The sequence below is a fragment of the Ceratotherium simum genome, chromosome 7 (assembly GCF_057802395.1).
Source record: "Ceratotherium simum simum isolate JZ-2026a chromosome 7, ASM5780239v1, whole genome shotgun sequence".
NCBI classification, from domain to species: domain Eukaryota; kingdom Metazoa; phylum Chordata; class Mammalia; order Perissodactyla; family Rhinocerotidae; genus Ceratotherium; species Ceratotherium simum.
This window is the reverse complement of record NC_141906.1, coordinates 1,283,782-1,304,523: the sequence shown is the minus strand read 5'-3', so window position 1 is coordinate 1,304,523 and position 20,742 is coordinate 1,283,782. Positions and strand designations below refer to the sequence as shown.

At 36.7% G+C, this 20,742-nt stretch overlaps 2 protein-coding genes across 11 annotated transcripts in view; one reads left to right on the top strand and one right to left on the bottom strand.

The window, feature by feature from the left end:
* IMMP1L (inner mitochondrial membrane peptidase subunit 1) overlaps positions 1-9,258 on the bottom strand; it is an 82,905-nt gene extending 73,647 nt beyond the window's left edge. The window contains exon 1 of one of the 2 annotated variants that reach the window (XM_087433053.1): positions 9,116-9,258. The gene's annotated coding sequence lies outside the window, so the exon portion shown is untranslated. The remainder of the gene's footprint in view (positions 1-9,115) is intronic. The other variant, XM_087433057.1, reaches the window with a different exon arrangement.
* Positions 9,131-20,742, top strand: part of ELP4 (elongator acetyltransferase complex subunit 4) — a 240,597-nt gene continuing 228,985 nt past the window's right edge. For 8 of the 9 annotated variants that reach the window (XM_004418554.2, XM_087433049.1, XM_087433045.1 and 5 more), the window contains exons 1-2: positions 9,431-9,689; positions 16,921-16,956. In XM_004418554.2, the coding sequence (XP_004418611.2) occupies positions 9,446-9,689; positions 16,921-16,956 (280 nt within the window). In that variant the 5' untranslated portion in view covers positions 9,431-9,445. Of the gene's footprint in view, positions 9,690-16,920; positions 16,957-20,742 lie in introns of all 9 variants that reach the window. The other variant, XM_087433047.1, reaches the window with a different exon arrangement.

Here is a 20,742-nt window from a genome sequence, read left to right as displayed (position 1 = left end):
AAATGCCCAGACAATTAGAACAACACATGGGCTTAGATCAGCACAGCAGCTTTATGCCTGTGCGACTCCTCAAGCCGACACACAAAAGGAGCACCAGGCACCAGTCAGGTCAATAGTTGTTCAGTTCCTTACTTGGGCTACATGCAGAGATGAAGAACAGCCCCGGATTGGGAGATACACCAATGCTAGGTCATTCTGGCTCTGGAATTTCTTTTCTTTTTATCACTAAAAATTTTTAGTGTTTACCACTAAAAATGTCTTGTTTACCTTTATAGATACATTTACTTGACAAATCTCCTTGAACCAAAACATGTTTACCTTTTGACACATTTACCCTATTACACTGAATATTCCAAGATATGAGTATATAATGGATTTTTAAATTTTAATTTAAAACCCCCAGTTTCCTGCTTATATTTAAACATCCACTAAAATTAGGATGAACATAAGTACTCACGTGCTCTGGACAATCTCAGATGATACCTGCTTTACTGACATCTAATTTCTTTTTTTCTCTTCTTTTTGAGGAAGATCAGCCCTGAGCTAACATCCATGCCAATCCTCCTCTTTTTGCTGAGGAAGACCGGCCCCAAGCTAACATCTATTGCCAATCCTCCTCCTTTTTTTTTCCTCCCTTTTTTTCCCCAAAGCCCCAGTAGATAGTTGTACATCATAACTGCACATCCTTTTAGTTGCTGTATGTGGGACGCCGCCTCAGCATGGCTGGACAAGTGGTGTGTCAGTGTCCGCCCGGGGTCCGAACCCGGGCCACCAGTAGCAGAGCGCTCCCACTTAACTGCTAAGCCACGGGTCCGGCCCCCTGGCATCTAATTTAATTCAGTATTTCAGCACTATCAAGAGTGTTCTAAAAAACTCATGGGTCCATGAGGAAATCAAAAGAAAAAGTAGAAAATATTTTGAAATAAATGATGATGAAAACATGAAATGTTAAAAGTTGTAGGATGCAGCTAGAACAGTGCTTATAGAAAATTACACCCCAGGGCCGGCCCTGTGGCTTAGCGGTTAAGTGCGTGCGCTCCGCTGCTGGCAGCCCGGGTTCGGATCCCGGGCGCGCACTGACGCACCGCTTCTCAGGCCATGCTGAGGCCGTGTCCCACATACAGCAACTAGAAGGATGTGCAGCTATGACATACAACTATCTACTGGGGCTTTGGGGGAAAAAATAAATAAATTAAAAAAAATTAAAAAAAAAAATTACACCCTTAACTATAAACAGTATATTAGAAAAGAAGAATGGCAGAAAATCAATGAATTAAGAAATTTAATCTCATAAAAATGAAAAATCCTTAGCAAACCTAACAATAAAAAAAAGAAAAAATACAAATAACCAACATCAGCAATTAAAAAAAAAAGAAAGAATTACAGTCACTAAAAAGGTAATAAAAGACACTTCTGGCATGGTGAATTAAGCTCATAACAGACGAATCCTCTCAGAGATAACAATAAACTCAGGATAAAATACAAAAAACAATTATCTGAAGGCTCTACAGATTGAATAGAAGCACAAAGATTTCGTTGGGGAGTCAAATTTGGAAAAAGGGATTGCCAAAGGGTGACTTTCTTATTTTTACTGATTTAGCTTGAGCGCAGTACAGTACAGGTGGTTAAAACTCCGAGAGAAAAGACGTCACCCTTCTGAAGAACCTGAAGAATCACAAATTAACCAATGAAATGGAAAGTCCAGAAAGAAATCTATCTAACATGTGTGACTATATTTCTTGAAAAAGTGATGATTCAGTATAGCAGGCCAAGAACTGTCTTTTCAGTAAATGGTGCTAGGTCGACAGGATACCTATACAGGAAAAACAAATACACCTTTACCCCTGCCTCACACCAAAGAAAAAAAAATCAATTCCAACAGAACATAGACTCAAATGTTTAAAAGTAAACAGCAGGGCTTTTAGAAGAAAACACTGAGATCGTCTTTGGAATCTTGGAGCAGGCAAACTTAGCCATAAAGCACTAGCCATCAGGAGAAAAGTTGATACATTAGAATATATTGACTAACCTCAAAAGACAATTAAGAATATAAAAAGACAAGCCACAGACTAAGAGAAAATATCTGTAACACATTTATATGAAACTGGACTCTTATCCAAAATATAAAAAGAACTCCTACATATCCAGAGACAAAGACAAACAATCCAATCTTTAAAAACTGGCAAAGAAACGAACAGACTCTTCACAGAAAAGGTTATCCAAATGGCCAACTAGACACATGAACAGGTGCTCAACTTCATCAGTCCAAATCCAAATGACAATGCCATACAATAACCCTCCCAGAATGGCTAAAATGAAAACAAAAAAAATATTAAATGTTAGTAAGGACGAGAAGCAACTGAAATTCTCAAACTTTCCTAGTTAAGAGTGTAAATTGGTACAATCGTGTTAGAAAAATGTTTGGCCACAAATGGTAAATTAGCCAAATCCCTTTCAACAGTAGAATGGATAGTGAATTGTGCTATATTTACACAATACTATACAGCAATAAATAATCCACAAGTGTACATATTAATAACAATCATTTCATAAATATAATGTTGAGCAAAAGAAATCAAACACAAGAGCACACAGTATATGGCTTCATTCATATAAAGTACAAAAACGGGTAAAACAAATCTGTGATGCTGGGAGTGAGGACTGTGGTTTCCCTCTGAGTATACCGACAGGAAGCAAAAGGGAACTACATGCGGTCCAAGAACTGCCTCTGTGTAGGCATGAAAAGAATTACCTGGGGTCCAAGAACTCCCTCTGTGTAGGCGTGACCTTGGCATCCATTCATTCAATCATGCTGCCAGAATACCATCAGGCCCTGTAAGTAAGCCTCCACAATCTCTGTTATATGCTTTACCTGCAGAGACACCGTTGGTAACATAGACCCTGGGTCTCAGAAAAGCCACTGAAAGACCAACCGAAGGGGTACCCATTTTTGTCATGGGATGCTAATGGCTTATCACGACCACTATGTTTTCTGGTGTACCTTAAATAGGTCACTGCAGTCTTTCAATTGTACCTGAAGACTTCTCAGAATACCAACTTGTTGGAAGCCTTGTGGAAATGGTCCCACTATGTAGCCACAAGGGTGATATACATATTGCTTACGGAACCCTCAGACCGAGATTTTATATAGCTGACGTCATTTTTTTTGACCTGTTTATTTTTTTAGAGACTTTATTATTTTAGAGCACTTTTAGGGGTATAACAAAATTAAGAGGAAGAAATTTTCCATATACTTCTGATCCCACACATGTATAGCCTCCCCCATTACTAACACCCCTCACCAGAATGGTATATTTTTTAACAAGGATGAACCCACACTGACACATCATAATCACCCAAAGTCCACAGTTTACTTTAGGGTTCACTTTTGGTGCTGTACATTCTATGGGTTTGGACAAAAGTACAATGACATATATCCATTATAATATCATACAGAATATTTTCACTGCTCTAAAAATCCTGTGCTCTGCCTATTCATCTCTCTCCCCAACCACCTCTGGCAACTACTGATCTTTTTATTGTCACTATAGTTTTGCCTTTTCCAGAATGTCATATACTTGGAATCAGTACATAGCTTTAGTAATTTGGATTCAAGGTTCCTCTGCGTCTTTTCATGGCTTGCTAGCTCATTTGTTTTTAGCACTGAATAACAGTCCATTGTCTGGATGCACCACACTTTATTTATCCTACTGAAAGACATCTTGGTTGCTTCCAAGTTTGGGCAATTATGAATAAAGCTGCTATAAGCACTCATATGCACGTTTTTATGTGGACATGTTTTCAGCTCCTTTGGGTAAATGCCAAGGAGCATGACTGCTGGAGTGTGTTTAGTTTTGTAAGAAACTTCCAAACTTCCAAAGTGGAGAAACCTTCCAAAGTGGCTGTAGCATTCTGTTTTCCTATCAGCAAAGGATGTGAGCTCCTGTTGCTCCACAGCCTCACCAGCATTTGGTGTTGTCAGTGTTCCGGATTTTGGCCATTCCAATAGGTGTGCAGTGGTATCTCAATGTTGTTATAATTTGCATTTCCCTGATGACATATGATGTGGAACATCTTTTTATTGGCTTACTTGCCATCTGTTTTTCTTCTTTGGTCAGGTGTCTGTTAAGGTTGTTGGCCCATTTTTTAAATCAGATTGTTTTCTTACTGTTGAGTTTTAAGATTTCTTTGTATATTTTACATAACACTACTTTATCAGATGCATTGTTTGCAAACATTTTCTCCCAGTCTGTCTTTTCTTCTCATTCTCTTAACATTGTCTTTCACAGAGCAGAAGTTTTTAATTTTAATGAAGTCCAGCTTATCAATTATTTCTTTCATGGATCATGTCTTTGGTGTTGTATCTAAAATGGCATCCCCATACCCAAGGTCATCTAGGTTTTCTCCTAAGTTATCTTCTAGGAGTTTTATAGTGTTGCATTTTACATTTAGGTATATGATCCACTTTGAGTTAATTTTTGTGAACAATGTAAAATCTGTGTCTAGATTCTCTTTTTTTTTTGCATGTGTATGTCTAGTTGTTCCAGCACCATTTGTTGAAAAGACTATCTTTGCTCCACTGTATTGCCTTTACTCCTTGGTCAAAGGTAAGCTGACCTTATTTATGTGAGTCTATTTCTGGGCTCTCTATTCTGTTCCCCCAATCTGTCTATTCTTTTGCCAATACCACACTGTCTTGACTACTGTGAGCTTTATAGTAAGTCTTGAAGTTGGGTAGTGTCAGTCCTCCACTTTGTTCTTCTCCTTCAAGATTGTGTTGGTTATTCTGGGTGTTTTGCCTCTCGGTATAAATTTCAGAATCAGTTTGTCAATATCCATAAAATAACTGGCTGGGATTTTGATTGGGATTGCATTAAATCTCTACATCAATTTGGGAAGAATTGACATCTTGACAACATTGAGTTTTCCTATCTATAAACATGGAATATCTCTCCATTTATTTGGTTCTTCTTTGATTTCGTTCATCAGAGTTTTGTAGTTTTCCTCATATAGATCTTGTATATATTTTTTTAGATTTATACCTGAGTATTTCATTTTTTGGGGTACTAATGTAAACTGTATTGTGTTTTTAATTTCCAATTCCACTTGTTCATTGTTGTTATTTAGGAGCTGATTTCATTTTGATAGCAAGGTCAAATGGCTTTACTGAAGATGTGTAGGCTGAAGTGAGATTTGAAGGACAAGTAGAACAAGCGGCCTTGTGAAGGAAGGGAACATGGTGAGTATAGAAGAATGAATGAATGCTAGAGTGCAGAGAAAGGGAATTTATAGAGTGATGTGGCTATAGAGGCAGGTGGAGGGAACTAGATGCCTTAAGATGTTTTGTTTTTATATTATATGATCAGACTTCTATTTTGAAAGGATTAAGATGGCTCTTGAACAGACAATGTACTGCAAGAGAACCAAAGATGAGAGCTAAATGCCCTATAATGGATTAGAGAGCTATTAAGAAGTAAACTCCATGGATCTTAATAGCTCCTAAGAAGTAAACTCCATAGTCCATCCATAATGGACTGGATAGGGAGAATGAAGCTTAAGAGAGGAATTGAGTGTAGCGAGGTTCCCTGGCTTAGGTAACTAAGTCTACAGATGGAACTATCATTTACTGAGATACAAAAACCAGAGGAAGTGCAGTCGGGAACATTTTGAGTTTGAGGTCCCACTGAGACTTTCAAGAAACAGGTAGAGTAAGTATCTGAATTTATGATTCTGGAGGTCAGAGAAGCCATGTGGACAATAAATATGTCAGTCATTGGTATATAAATGGTAACTAAGGTCCTAGGAGTGGATGAAGACAAGAATATGGAATAAAAAGAGAAAAGTGGTCTTAAGGACTCCAAGATTTAATGGCAGAAAGGGGAAAAAAGAGCCTTATTTTCATTTACACCCTTTAGCCACTGAATCACCCCTCTGTTCAAATAGTGATCCCTCTCCTGTGCTCCGGACTCCATTCCTTCTACCTCATTCAGGTCGTTTTCTTTACCAACGGTCCAAAATTGTCCTCCCGTATTTCCCAAGTCTAGAATTCTTACTGCCTGTCTAACAACAAAACTCCTCCCTTAAAACCTTTGCCATCTCCCTCCACCTCTCTTCACTGCAAAGCTTTCTAAAATGTAAAATGGTCTACTTCTATGGAATATTCAACTTCACTTGCCATTCAACTCTAAATACAATTATTAGACTTTTCAGTTTACTACTCTATCAAATCTGCCTTAACCAAGCCAAAAATAAACCATTATTACTAAATCAAATAAACACTTTCCAATCCTTATTTTACTTTCTGTTCCTCTGCCCAGCTTTTAAATGTTTGTGTTCCCCAAAGTTTATTCTTGGTTCTTTTTTCTTCTCATTCTAAAGCATACATTTCCTTGGTAGGTTTATCCAGACTTTTCGGTAAACTCTCATCATGTGCTAATTAATTTCAAATCTACATGTTTCATCTAAGATCCCTCTCTCACATAGCCTACTGTGTACTGGATGTCTCCACTCGGATTCTCCACGGGAACCTCCAATTAAACACATTCAAAACAGATTAAAAACTCATTTTATGATCTCCCATTCCCTAAAACAACCAACACCACAACTTCAAAATTCTTGCTGTCCCTCCTTTATTCTTTGTCCTCTGCCATCCACAAAGCTGCTCAAGGCAGAAACCTGTTAGTTATTTTTGATTCCTCCTGTCAACCTTCCCTCGTCATATCCATTCTACCCCTTATAGTAATCTCTTGATTCATTCCATTCTCTTTGTCCCAATCACACTTTTAGCCAATCCATTTTCTTCTAGCATACTTTTAGCCAAAACATAACAATCAAATATAATCATTATGTCATTCCTTTACTTAAATTTTTTCAGCCATTTCCCATTTCCCATTATCGTTAAGGAAAAAAAATTCACAACCTTAAAAAAATCAATTAGACCTTTGTCTAACTTCTCCAGTCTCCTCCTCTCTTAGCACTCTGTATAAATTATGAGAACTACTTGCACAGAAGCAATGAGAGATTTACTGAAGAAGCAGGCTTCCTATTCTCTGTAATGTCTTCCATTCTCTATAATGCCTTTATCTTCTACACATCCTTGAAAACTCAGGTTAAGCTTCCTCCTCAGGGGAAACATTCCAAGGCTCCTCTCTCTCAGTTCAAGTTAGGTATCCTGCATTTGTCCTCCACTGCACATCGTATACTTTATTATCCTATTTATCCACCTATCTCCCTCAACTGTGAACTCAAGGAGGGCAGAGACTAAATATTCTTTCTCCTGCAACCTGAGCACTTAGCACACTCTCTGGGATTTAGTATGTGCTCAATAAGTAACTGTTGTTAATTATTAAATAATTGTTATTAATCATTATTAACACTACACCTACACGTATACCCTTTTAAATCTTCCTTTCCACAAATACTTCATTTATTCCAATGTTTTATATTCAATTGCACATATTGATAAATTCAAGTATTTGGTATTTTTTGCTTTGAGAGCAAAGGTTTTGTTTGTAAAAAAATCAGGACAGATTAAATTAATCTACTTTATGATAATGTTATACCAAAGATATATATCATGCTTCTCAAATTGTGGTTAAAGTTGAAAAACAATTCATTTCCAGTAATAAGGCAAAGCCTCATGCCATCACCTTTAGAGAACTACAGCATGAAGCAGAGCAGAAAACAAGGAAATATATAGTAAAGAAACCTATACAAGTTCAATATTTGTAGTATTTCCAAGTTTTCAGAGGAGTACAAATATCCAAGAAGTTTCTATGTGATATCAGACTGTTTTGTTACTTTTTGTTTTGGTCTTCCTAGCACTTATTTACCACAAGACAAAATTAGCACATATTGTTCAATGTGTTCATTTTAAGCGCTATGTTGTTTTCTATATGTTAATCTTATCTCCCCCAAATGAGAACGTTTTACTTCTATACGCCTAAAATTATGAGACTACGTCTAAACAGACAATAAGCATTCAACAATTATTTATTGAATGATTTAGATTACAGATTTGTACTGGAGAAAAATTTGAAATGACAGGATCTAAACCTTCCTTGATCAAGCTTTCTAGTTGATATACTGTTAAACAGCAAGGCAGGTTTTTTTTTTTTCCCCTGAACATTTTTCTTTAAAAAACAAACAAACAAAACCCAAAAGACTTCCCAAAATGAAAAACTCCAGTTACTATTCAGCAATACTAATTTCAATTTATCAAATAGAATCAGCCAAAAAGTTTCAACAGGTCATTGAGATTTCAAACAACTGAATGGCAAGAACCTCAATGAGGTTTGGATGTGTTTTAAAAGAATCATAGATCTCCATGATCTATGATAATAATAATATCATAAAACATTATCATAAAATAATATCATAAAATAATAAAAAAACAAATAATAACTCGGCAGCGCAGGCATGATTTGGGAGTTTTTAGTTTAGACATCTGTCAATCATGAATGCCTTTAAAAATCACTTACTCCCCCCAACCCCTGCCACCCAGCTCAGTTTTGCGATTTTTAAGTCCAAAGACCCAGCTCTAAAGCACATGTTTTTTCCCCCGCACATGAAATTCCTATTCTAATAAGGAAACTACCAATACAGAGTCCAGAAATCACCAGAAAAGCAAGTACCTACACATCTCATTCTTATCCGTTTTTTTGGGAAAGAAACCTAAAGTATTTTCTGTTACTTGCAGCTGCCTTAACAGCAAGCGACAATTAAATGTGGGAACAAGGCTGTCAGAGTCACACTTGTCACTCACACCACGGATGGAAAGGCGCTCCACGCTTTCCAGGAGCACTAATTAAAATTCACGAAAGCTTCGCTCGGGGTCTTGTCAGAGAAGTACACTTTGTCACCTGCCGTTTGAGGCCGAGGAAACCAGCTCGCCTCCAAGCTCAGGAGTTTCCCCCCTAAGGTCCAACTCCAGCCCACCCGCCACAGGCACGTGCGAGCCGAGCGCGCACGCCCGGCAAGCCGCTCACTCAGGGAAGAGCGCCGACTCCTCCCGATGACACGACCACCAGAAGCACCTCGCGGGGAGGGCGGAGCGACCTGACCCCCAGAAACCGGCAGGGAAGGGCGGACGTGGGAGAGAGCCGCCAGGTCCTACCGGTAGGTGCCCGACATGCCGCTCCTCCAGCCTTGCCTCCACCTCAGCGCGCTTGCGGGCACGCCATCGGGCCCCAGCCCGCGGCACCGACAACCCAGAAGACTGCGGCCTGGGACTCAGGTGGACATCCTCACCTGGGCCCCGCAGCGTCCGCCGGCATTACGTAAGCGCACGTTTCAGCAATACGCCTTGCGATTGGTTGACTCGAGGGAAGCCTCAGTCCTATTGGCTACGAGAGCCGCGGCGGGGCAAGAAGGTGGGAGTTCGGGAGGCCGACGGGCCGCTGCTGCAGTTCTGAGAGTTCCCATTGGCCAACGCGGAAGCGCCAAGATGGCGGCGGCGGCGGCGGCGGCGGCGGCGACGGCGACTTGTAGCCCTGGCGCCGGGGGTCTTGGGTCTGCGGTGGCGGCGGCCGGCAAGCATAGCGTCACCAGTTTCCAGAGGAGGGGTCCGAGAGCCAGCGGCTCCGACGGCGGCGGCTCTCGGCTGGTGTCCATCGCGGGCACGCGACCGTCGGTGCGGAATGGACAGCTGCTGGTATCCACCGGGCTCCCAGCCCTGGACCAGCTCCTAGGTCGGTTCAGAACGGAGATCTGGGTTCAGCAGAGGGAACTCTGGGGAGGGGCCTTCCGGGGAGCCCCTGACCGCACACCTCCCTCTGACGCCTCGGCCTCCGGACGTGGAGAGGATGCCGGTCTGGCCGGGATGGAGGGAGGACCGGTCGCGTGGGGACTTCTAGTGCCGTTAACTCGCCTGTCCTTGGGTCCCCCGTCTACTCTGCCTCCTGCCCGCCAGCCTTTTTCCAGAGTTCTAGATTACGGCGGGGTCCCTACGTGCTTTGACCTCACGTGCTCCCTAGTCAAGGGGAACCGTTAATGTGTGCGGACGGTCTGGCTCTGTCCAGGATCCTTTCCCGGTCTCTGAGTGCGCCCTTCTGCCAGCCCCAGGTAGCTGGCGGTTTGGGCTAACCTATAAAGGTTTGTATCATTGTGAGAGATGGGCTTCATTAGAAAATGCTGAGGAAAGTGACTTCCCCTCTTTCTTATCTCCTGGTTCTGAATCGTGAAAGAAACGATATTGGCTTTTAAGAGGATGAATGTTAAAGGCTTATGTGGATCCAAAGTAGTTAAAGCCTGTCGTCGATGTTGACAGTCATCCTCGTATCTGCGCCAAGTTTCTATTAAATTTTTTCTATATATGTTTGCCTTCCCAGAATTACATTCCCACCTATATGTTTAAAGTTAATTCACATTTTAACGAGAAAAAGAAGTGCAGTTCTTAGGCTTTCCTGTATAATCTCTGGAATGTTTCATGAGAAGCGTGCTGAAGAATATGCTTGTTTCATAACAGTTATGTTGAAAGAACTGCGCAGATTGGATTGGTAAAACAGATCTGCTGTGTTAATAAAGCTTGTAAGTTAGTTAATTTCTATCAGAATGCTGCTTCATTAAAATTGGTCTGTTTGTATTTCATAACTTTCTTATAGCATGTGATGTGTCAGTTAAATATTGTGCACTTTCATAGAATGTTATAAATGCCGTTGCTTATTCTTGTACTTCACTTGACGTTTTTCTCTCTGTAATTTTTTCCCACGAGGTAGGGTTTTCCGATAGGTTTGATGCAAAGGAAAATGACAAGGCAAGCAACCTATGAGAAAGAATATGGCTTCTTGCCTCTGTTATTTCCTGTCTTTAACTGGATCCTGGTTATTTCTATGTAAATTTAAGTGTTTTAGCTTGTTTCAAGTCTTTTGCTTTCCTAAATTGCATGGTACTATAAACAGAAATGATTCAAAATATCTAGTTAGCAAATATTTATCTCACTTTTTTTTTCCCTTGTGAGCCTTACTTGATGTTGTCCTATATTTGAACTTAAAGCTTGGAAGCTTTTCCTAGTCCTTACCTTATGGAACTTCACTTGATTCTGAAACTCTCCAAACAAAAAGGTCACGTTTCTGACATTATACCTTCACTTCCTCATTAGAATTACAGAATGTGCCTAGCACACTTCCTGGCACTTAGATTCTCAGTAAGTTCTTGATTGAAAGGAAAATAATGTGTAGGAAAAAATCTGGACAAGAGAACATAAAACATGTACGATGGAGTTATGTGTTTGAGCTCTAAAAACAGACTCAAATTAGGTGACGTGAACAGAATCACAAAACTAGTGACAGTCTGGGCTGATCTTTAGGCTCCAAGTTTAGTGCTCTGTACTATGCTACAGCTGTTTCAAATTTTTGCAGACTCTTTTCAGGTGCTTTTAGCCATTTATTGAACCTGAGACTAATGATTTAACTATAGTCTCTGAAAACACCCAAAAAGATAACCGAAAGTACTTTCCTCATGTGTTTCTACAGTGATATAAACTTGAACTGTAATATAAAAATTTCTCAGAATTGCTTGGGGATGGGGACTCTAGTAAATGACTGTAACAAGCTTATGCTAAAAAATAGTGTTCATTAAGATGATTGAAATAAGTATCAGTTTTTGGATATTTTGAAATATATTTTGCATGTATACAGTTAATTCTTAAAGTGCACAGAAGTTCAAGTTGTTATAATAGGAGCTACTACATTTGGAATAATAAATGTGTCCAAAATTATTTTAGTTGTTGTTAACTTCTTAATGGCATTTTTGTATTTTGGTTTTCTATTTTGTATGGCCTCGTGGAGCAAACCCTTTACATTTGTTTTTCATTAAAACAGTTGAAAGTGAAACGTGGCTGCTGATGTGTATACACTTAAGTATAAGCAATTCCGATTATATTGTTACTCTAAAATGTTATTTGATTCAGATTGTGACAAGCCTAATATGACCACACTGTGACAAAATGTAATGATAGTAGGATGTTATGATATCAGAATGATGAAACTATACCATGACCCTGTGATTGTTGCCTGAATATATTCTGTGGTTACTGTGTAAGAATTAAATATTATATTGTCACTGCCAAGAAGTTTGGTGATATTTTAGTACTGTGACTGTGACATTGTAGTTTTAAGCACAGATGCAGAATATATTTGGAAGGCATCATACCGGCTAATTGAATGTTAGTCGTTTGATGATGTGCTAATATTTCCATTGCTTACTCCAAAGTGTTTTTATAACTTTGAGAATTCCTTATATCTGCATCTTTTAAATATGATCTTATCGTATTAAATATTTTTGTTCTGACAACTTAATTTTATCATTAGATAATGATATACATTTCCCCAAGTTGGCAACATTTAAATTTTTCAGGTTCTGAGATTTCCTAACCCATATTCTCAACCCTCCCTTTCCAGGCCATTTATGTTGTTATTGTGGACAGTATGTTCCATTTTTCTTTTTCCAGGAATTTCCAAAGACAGATTGTAGTAGGTAAAGTGTTCTGGCAGGATTTTTTTTTTTTTCTAGGATGTAAGGTATAGTCCATCTTAGGACCGTATTGTCTAACCTGGGGGAATTATCCCCCAGCCTCATCCTTCAACAAGATACTTGAAGGAAGGGTGACTACTCAGGTTTGACTGGCTTAACCTCTGTGGTGTTCAGAACTTATTAAATTTTGGCAGTCAAGTGAATGGAAGATAGGGATTTGGGGTAAATAATAGTCCGAGAAGAGTACTCTGAAGAAGCTTGGTGGTAGCTGCCATTTAAACACTGATGTCAAAAAGTAAATATTGGCAGGCTTGTTTCCTTGGCTCCACTACATCTTAATCTGGAGTGTGGGATGATGTACGCTTGGACTATATAGCAAAATCCTGGTTATGATATTTTAGCAACTGATAGCTGTACATTTAAGGTAAATGAAAAAAAAGTAAATGTTGCTTATTCCTGTGTATTGCTATGTAAAATTGTTTCATGTGATTTAATCTACAGAACCATTCTCACTGTCATAGCGTCTTCTGTTTTGATTCTCATATCTGCCCAGCCACTATTGTGATAATCAGGAGTTGTCAGGATGTTTCATACCTCCTAGTGAGAGAAGAAAGAAATAGACTTATTAATGAAATAACTGCAATTTAATTTGAGGTGTGATGTTAATTAAGTAGTTGAGGATATTGCTGTGAACCAAGGAAAGGATATGAACTTGCTCTTTACATTGTGTTTTCCCTAAAATGCCTTTCTGTAATCTTAAGCAAAACTATTCCTTTACAGAGAGTACTGGAAAGGACTGGTATAAATCACTGTAATCTTCCTGACTTTTCTTTTCCCTTTTGCTTTTTCTAACTTTGAAAAAGGAGATGCCCTTGTTGTAAAATAAGGTATCACTTCTGGGCCTTCATATTCTTCTTTTTTTTTTTTAAGATTTTATTTATTTATTTTTTCCCCCCAAAGCCCCAGTAGATAGATGTATGTCATAGCTGCACATCCTTCCAGTTGCTGTATGTGGGACGCGGCCCCAGCATGGCCAGAGAAGCGGTGCGCGCCCAGGATCCGAACCCGGGCTGCCAGCAGCGGAGCACGTGCACTTAACCGCTAAGCCACGGGGCCGGCCCTGGGCCTTCATATTCTAATATATTAATTTGACCTCCTTTTCCCAAAATTGATAGCTTAATTAGAGATTTGTTCTGGGACGTGTGTGGGGATTGAATTTTCTCCCTTTAAAATAATATTGATATCATTTTCTAACTATTCACAGGAATGTAAAAAACAGCAAAACTCCTTCATATTTTAAAAATCAAAATAGGAAGATACTGGTGCTTAATCACAAGATATTAAATTTTCTGATAATGTATTTTAAAGTATTAGATTTTTTTCTAGTTTTAACACAAAATGCTGTATCATTTTTTAAAAATGTAAAATCTTGATGAAATTAATACATTAAAATATCAAACTTAGAAAATATCTTCAAGTTTTCAACTCATGTAGTCTTACATGTTGATAAAATAGTCTACCTGTGTTTTTAGTACGCTGGAGATAAACTTAAATATACTTCTTACACAGGTCTAGAAGTAAAACCAAGAATTTATTTGCTTAGTGACTTAGAAAGTGTATTGATGATTTCTCTAAGATATGAGTAACGGGGAGAGGAGGCAGTACCATTCTACTCATTTATACGTTTCATCGTGGAAGTAAGATGGTTGCTTACTCACCCCATTCCTTACCCGTGAAACATTTAGTGGACTCTTGGGAAAAGATACTTCCATTTTAGTTGGGAGCTACTACTGTGAAATCTGGGTTGCTTTTGAAATTAGATAAAATTACTAATGAGATTACTGAATTTAAAGATAAAAGCTAGCTTTAGCTTTCGTTGAATATATCATATCAACCTGTCATGCTTGGGTGTTTTAAGCTTTTCATTTTTTGATTGGGGCATGGCTACAAACTTATTCAAACTTACTCTAGTTTAAAATACAGCTAGAACCTCAGTATATCAAGTGAGGTATATCAAAATACTGTATACAGAGATATTTTGGAGAAATATTGTGAGGTCTTGTCACTAAAATTAAGTTTGGAAGTATAGAGAAGCTTTGCTGCTGTATGTTGTGTGTATATGTATGTGTCAAATCATTTTACTTCATAGAGTAAAAGCTTGGTTTAAAAATAGTTAACAAGGTGGTTTCATCTTCTTCTCTATGACCAAGCTTCAAAATGACCAACATTTAGTAGAGCCAATCTAGATTTGAGTCTAGTGAACTTACGTAATAGAGCCCATTAGAAAAAAAGAAAGACTTTTTTTTTTGTAAGAGAAGTCCTGATAGGATATTAATTTGACTGATAAAAGTCATAAAAATTTCCCCACTTTATGTTGTTTTAAATAATGTTCAAATTTTCCAGACATTAGAATTTTAATGTACATGAGATTTAAAAAAATTGAGTGGTGTTTTCTGGATTATCAGGAACAGTGGATTGTTTGGATCATTCTTCAGAAAATTATCTTAGTATGATTTACTGTTATGGTGGTCACCATTTATCAGGTCACGATATATTTTTAGTGATTTGTTCGAATCAGAAAATAATTTCTAGAATGGTGAGGGTAGCTCTTACCAAGTACCTCACTGGACCAGACACCTGAGCTAGGTGTCACTTCATTTAATTGGGAAGTTATTCCTTGATCTGTTATTGTTCCACTGTGAACAACATTCACAAAAGACCTTAATTGTCTGTCTAACTATTCCAGTTGGAGGCCTTATATAAATTCCTAAGTTGAGGAGATGTGAATGTAGACCCAGGGGAGTTTAGATAAGAAGCCTAAATCCTTCCTATGAGAAATAGGTTAAAGAAGAAAAGGCAACTAATTTTTTATGGTACCTGCTCTAGACTAGACACTGCAGTATCTGTTATGTGCTTGTGTTATGTCATCTCCTTAAATATACACAAGATGGCGATTAGATAATTAAATGTTTTGCATGTAAGAGAAAATAGGGAAGTGAGTAGAAAAGTGATTTAAAGTGTTCAAAATGGATTAAAAAGTAAGTAGTGGTGTATGTGTAGCACAAACTGTAAAATTAAACATTTAGCCTAATCTTATCTCAAAGAAAACCTTTTTACCCTGATCGTCGTATGTATTTCAGTTTACATCAGTCTTTTAGTCTGAACAACGTTTGAAAGTATCCTATGTAGTCTGGTATGGCTTTAAATGCTGTAATGAAGGAACTTGTCTAAATGTGAAATTAAAATATATATTTAGTACTATAACAAATCCACCTAAAAATATATAAATGTGCTGGTTTCTTCTTTTATTGTTCTCTAACAATTTGGAGTGTTCTACTTATAAAGTAAAAATATTCCATTTTATTCTGTGTGCATGTGTTACCAAATTTCAAAATCTTTGAAACATAACATTTATGCTTATTTGCAAGGCAAAAAATAAACACTACCAAAGGAATCTTTCATACTAAGTTTTTCTGTATAATGTTTGCCACTACAAAACTTTTTTGGAGAAAAGCTCTTTATTGATGTTCTAAATTTCTTTCACAATTTTGTGCACCAAGAAAAACACCCAAAAACCACCCTAGTAACATTGTCTTCAATCGTCCAACAATTTTGAGTAGTTTCTTTTTTAATTAATTGTACTTTAAGTACATTTCATTTTTTGATATGCATATTAAGTGAATTTGTTAGTAATACTTTTACAAATGTTTTACAAACAAGATATCAGTAGTCAAATGTCTTATCTTTTTAATATAGTTCTAGTTTCCTAAAACTTGATTTTAAATGCATCACAATTTGAGTTATATGTTCATGATCCTATCACCCTAATTCAGATATTTAAAAGAACATTTTCTAGTAATACTGAAAATGTATTTTGTGATTGTGCCTTTTTTGTTTGCAAAGACAAAAGCATTCTTCATTTTAAACAATATTCTAAATATATTTAGAGCATGTCCAGACTTTGTGCAAATTATTCATAATGAAAAAAGATTTAGTTTTAATTATCAAGGTTTTTTCCCAAGGCTTATTAAATTGGAGGATAAATATTAAAGTGGAATTTCTATTATAATAACCTTTCTTTTCTGTGTTGTACTTCTGTAGTAGTTAAGTTACTGTGCACATTTAGGTCTCAGCTACTGAGTTAATTTATTAACATGTGCTAAATATAACATTATTGCAATGCTTAACCACAGTTATGTTGAATGCTGCAGAAAGGATAGTACAGTATATTATGAAAGTAATTGTAATGTGTAGTGTGTAATTACATATAATATGTAATTATTTCATAATAGCACCTTAAGCAAAGTATTGCAAAGGTAATTAAAATGTTGTTCTCAACTGCAATTTTAAAGTTATTGAAGTACATGTCCTTGCTAAAGCCTAACTTTTATGCTAAAGATAATGTGACGAGGTAGATTAATTTTCTCCTTGGTTTTGTTTCATTTCCAGGTGGAGGTTTGGCCGTCGGAACACTTCTCCTAATTGGTTAGTATCGCATACGTTCTTTGCTCTTCCTGATCACAGTTTTCTGTTGTGCATGATGATGTTATTTATCGGTTTGTCTATTCTGAAATTAAGTATTTACCTCTCTACAAGAGTTAAGGTAAATTAGAGAGGAACTGCCTTACGTTCTAATTTAAATTCAAATGTTGATCTGAACATGAAGTAAATTAGGCAAATATATCTGAAAATGTAGATCTTATGATTTAAAAATGTTCACAGTGCATTGTGCTCCATTTTAAAAAATACTAAAATTAATCCCAGTTGATTTTTTTGGAGACTCTCAGTATTTAAAGTGGGATTTTACGGTGATTAATTTGAGAAGTCGATGTACTAATAAGTCCATTGTATGTGTCTCAGATTCTTATCATTATTGTTTTCTTATTGAAAGAAGAGTAACAAACTGATAAATCATATATTTTTCCATGTTTAAAACTACAACAGTTTTTATTTAAATATACATTCATAACCCTGTTTGCCTTATTTTTAGTTTAGGTCATACGATCTTGGAATTGAAATAAACCTTGGCACTTACATAATCAAAGCTCCTCCCTAGGCACAAATTACTTTTCCATAATCCTTAACAGATATCAAACACCATTTGAATACAGATTATCTAGTTTAAAGGGCTCACTACTTCACAAAGCAATGCTTTGTTGTTGAAAATGCAGTGATTTATTAGACAGTTCTTTATACTAATGTTTAATCCATATACCTATAACAGATTTGCTATTCCTAGTTTTGTCCTCTGATATAATACACCATTAATCTACCTACTCTTTCACATTGACACTCTTAAGATATTTGAAAATAGCTATTTTATCACCTCAATTTTTCTCCAAACTAAATAGACATAATTTCTTAAACTGGTTTTTATGTATTGTGGTCTTCACACTCCTCCCTCTCCTGGTTGTTCTCTTGTTACACCTTCTAGTCTGGCATCGTCTCTTCACCTGTGCCCAGAACTAAATATAGTATTCCAAACTTGGTATGACTGATGCTAAAGTTCTAGAAATGGTGATGGTAGTCACATTTTTAAAAATTTATCTTTTAGTAAATAAGGAATGATAGAAGGATTTTATAGAAAAAATAATTCACAGTTTTCATATAAATAAATATATAAATACATAAAACACAAAAGGATATGTAGGGAAAGTTAGGTTGTCCTTTCAGTTTCTCAGTCCCCATACCCAGAGACAATACTGTCCTGCATATCCCACCCAAATATTTCTACATAAGTAATATACATGGGAGCATTCAGCACCTTGCTTTTTCTACTTAATACTTCTTAGAGATCAGTCCATGTACATTCATATAGATATACCTCATTCTTCTTAACAGCTGCATAGGATTTCATCATATGGATGGATCATAATTTATTTAAATCATTCTCTACTGATAAATTTAAGTTAATTCCATTTTTTCTATTACTGACAATGCTATTGTGCAAATCTCATATGTAAGCTTTGCGACATATGTAAATATCTGTACAATAAATTCCCAGATATAGACTTGCTTGATTGAGACATGTTAAATTGTGTTAAATATTATTAGATTGCTCTCCCAAGAAGTTATACCACCTCATACTTTAATCAATAGTTCGAAGAATACCACTTTACCCTCACTCTTAACAACACTGTATGTTATTAAACGCATTAACCTTTACCAGTCTAAACAGGTGAAAAGTAAAGAATGGTGTTTCATCATTTCAACCTGGGACTTTTCTCTTTGATGACCAAAATTCTGGAGTTATTATAATGGTTTAAAAAAAAATATGCAGCTGAATTTTAATTCTTTTCTCCAGGGAAGTATCTGTGAATGATACGAAGAATCCAGTGATGATTGATAATTCATTGAATAAATGTTTATTGAACACTCTGCTATATGCTAGATATTGGGGCTACAAATATAAATGAGATGCCCTCTTCCCTTAAGGAACTTTGCATCTATAGAGAACACAGATGTAAGGCAAATAATTACAATATAATAAGTTAATATCATAATAGATGGGTTTGTTATTATATTTTATTGTTGGTTGGGGCTAGTACAAGGGACTGCTGTTGATTTTTATATTTTGATCTTATGATTGGCAACTTTTGAATAGTTTATAGATTCACTTGAATTTTCTAAGTAGGCAATCATCTTCCGCAAATATTGACAATGTTATTTCATAACAGATTTTGGTATCTTGGAAGGGAGTGCTTCCATAACAAATACCTAAGAATATGGGAGTTGCTTTGGAACCACGCAGCAGGCAAAGGCTGGAAGGATTTTAAGGAGCATATGAGGAAGCCTAAATTGCCACCAACAGATTGTTAGTAGAAATCTGTACTTTGAGGACACTGCCAATGAGGGCAAAAAGGAAGTGAGGTCCATGTTACTGAAAGCTGAAGGAAAGAGGAATCCTTGTTACGTAGTGGCAGAAAGCTGAGTGATAGTGTTGTCTGCAGTTATGTGGAAATAGAACACATGCCTAATGAACTTGGTGATCTAGCTAAGGAGATTTTTACTAGTGAGTAATAAGGAAAAACGCAAACAAGAATAACTAAAGCACAATAACAGATTTTTTTAAAAAGTCTATCCTTGGTGAAATGTCAGTTCACTTTTATTCACTTTTGAATAAAAGACTATAACAGGTATAAAGCTAAGGCTTTGCCTTTATAGTCTGATCTTGCCATAAAGCTAATACTTTGAATCTTCTCAGCATTATTTATGCCCTACTATCAACTTCTTCTAAGTGTATAAGATTTTTAAAAATATCTATAACTTAGATAAACTTAGTTTTGTCATCTACTCGCTTGTTTTCTTTAGAAAACCTTAAAGCAAAATCTGGAAGCATTTTTACATTTCTTTGAAAGATTAGATTAGCAGAGGGAGTCTCATCTACTAGGTTCTCTACTTTTCTCCATTTGCAAGTCAGTACAACTTGTACAGTGGATGAAATCTGCCTTAAGAAATGGATGAATAGTTCCAAATATAAACTAAATATGCAGATCTAAGGTCAGTTTAGGAGCCCAGAGCATTACTATATTGCTCATCACTCAAAGACTTTTTTTATTCCAGAAGTAAGAGAAAATTAAAGCATGAAGATGGTTTTCGTTAATAACTTTTCACTGTAGATTGTCAACTTTTGAACCATTTTCTCTTGAAATGGATTACTCATTTACCAAGGCAATTGTGTGTATGTGTGTGTGCATGTGGATGACTGTGGGCTTGCAGAGCAGTGTATTTACAGCTTCAGTAGCATGTAACCATGGAAACTAGAGAGAGCGAGCACTGCCAGAAAACCCAGGGTAGGCCTACTTAAGACCTTCTGAATACAACAAAATACATGAATATGAATACACAAAAGTCCATTCTCTGAGGAATAAATTGAAGAACTAAGGGACTCCTACATTTACTTTGAAAATCAAAGATAGACTTTTCTTAAAACACGTTTTATTCTTTAGTTCTGGAATAGGCTTTGAGATGTTTTATATTTAAATTGCTTTGTGACATTCTGGTACATGGGTAAGTTTGGAACACTTTAGAAGTATCAAAAGTGAAAGAATGGCATAAATATTTAGAGTTTATGCAGCTTCTTTTTAAATAAAGGATCTTGATCTGTTTACAGAGATATTGAGCATCAAAAAGGTTTAATAGACGTTGTCGGTAAATAAAATACAAGTTATGTGACGTTTATGAATGCCTTATTTTTAAATTAATCTCTGACATTGATTATATAATTTTAGGTCTAGAAGTAGGGTATAACAATTACAATTAGTTATGAGT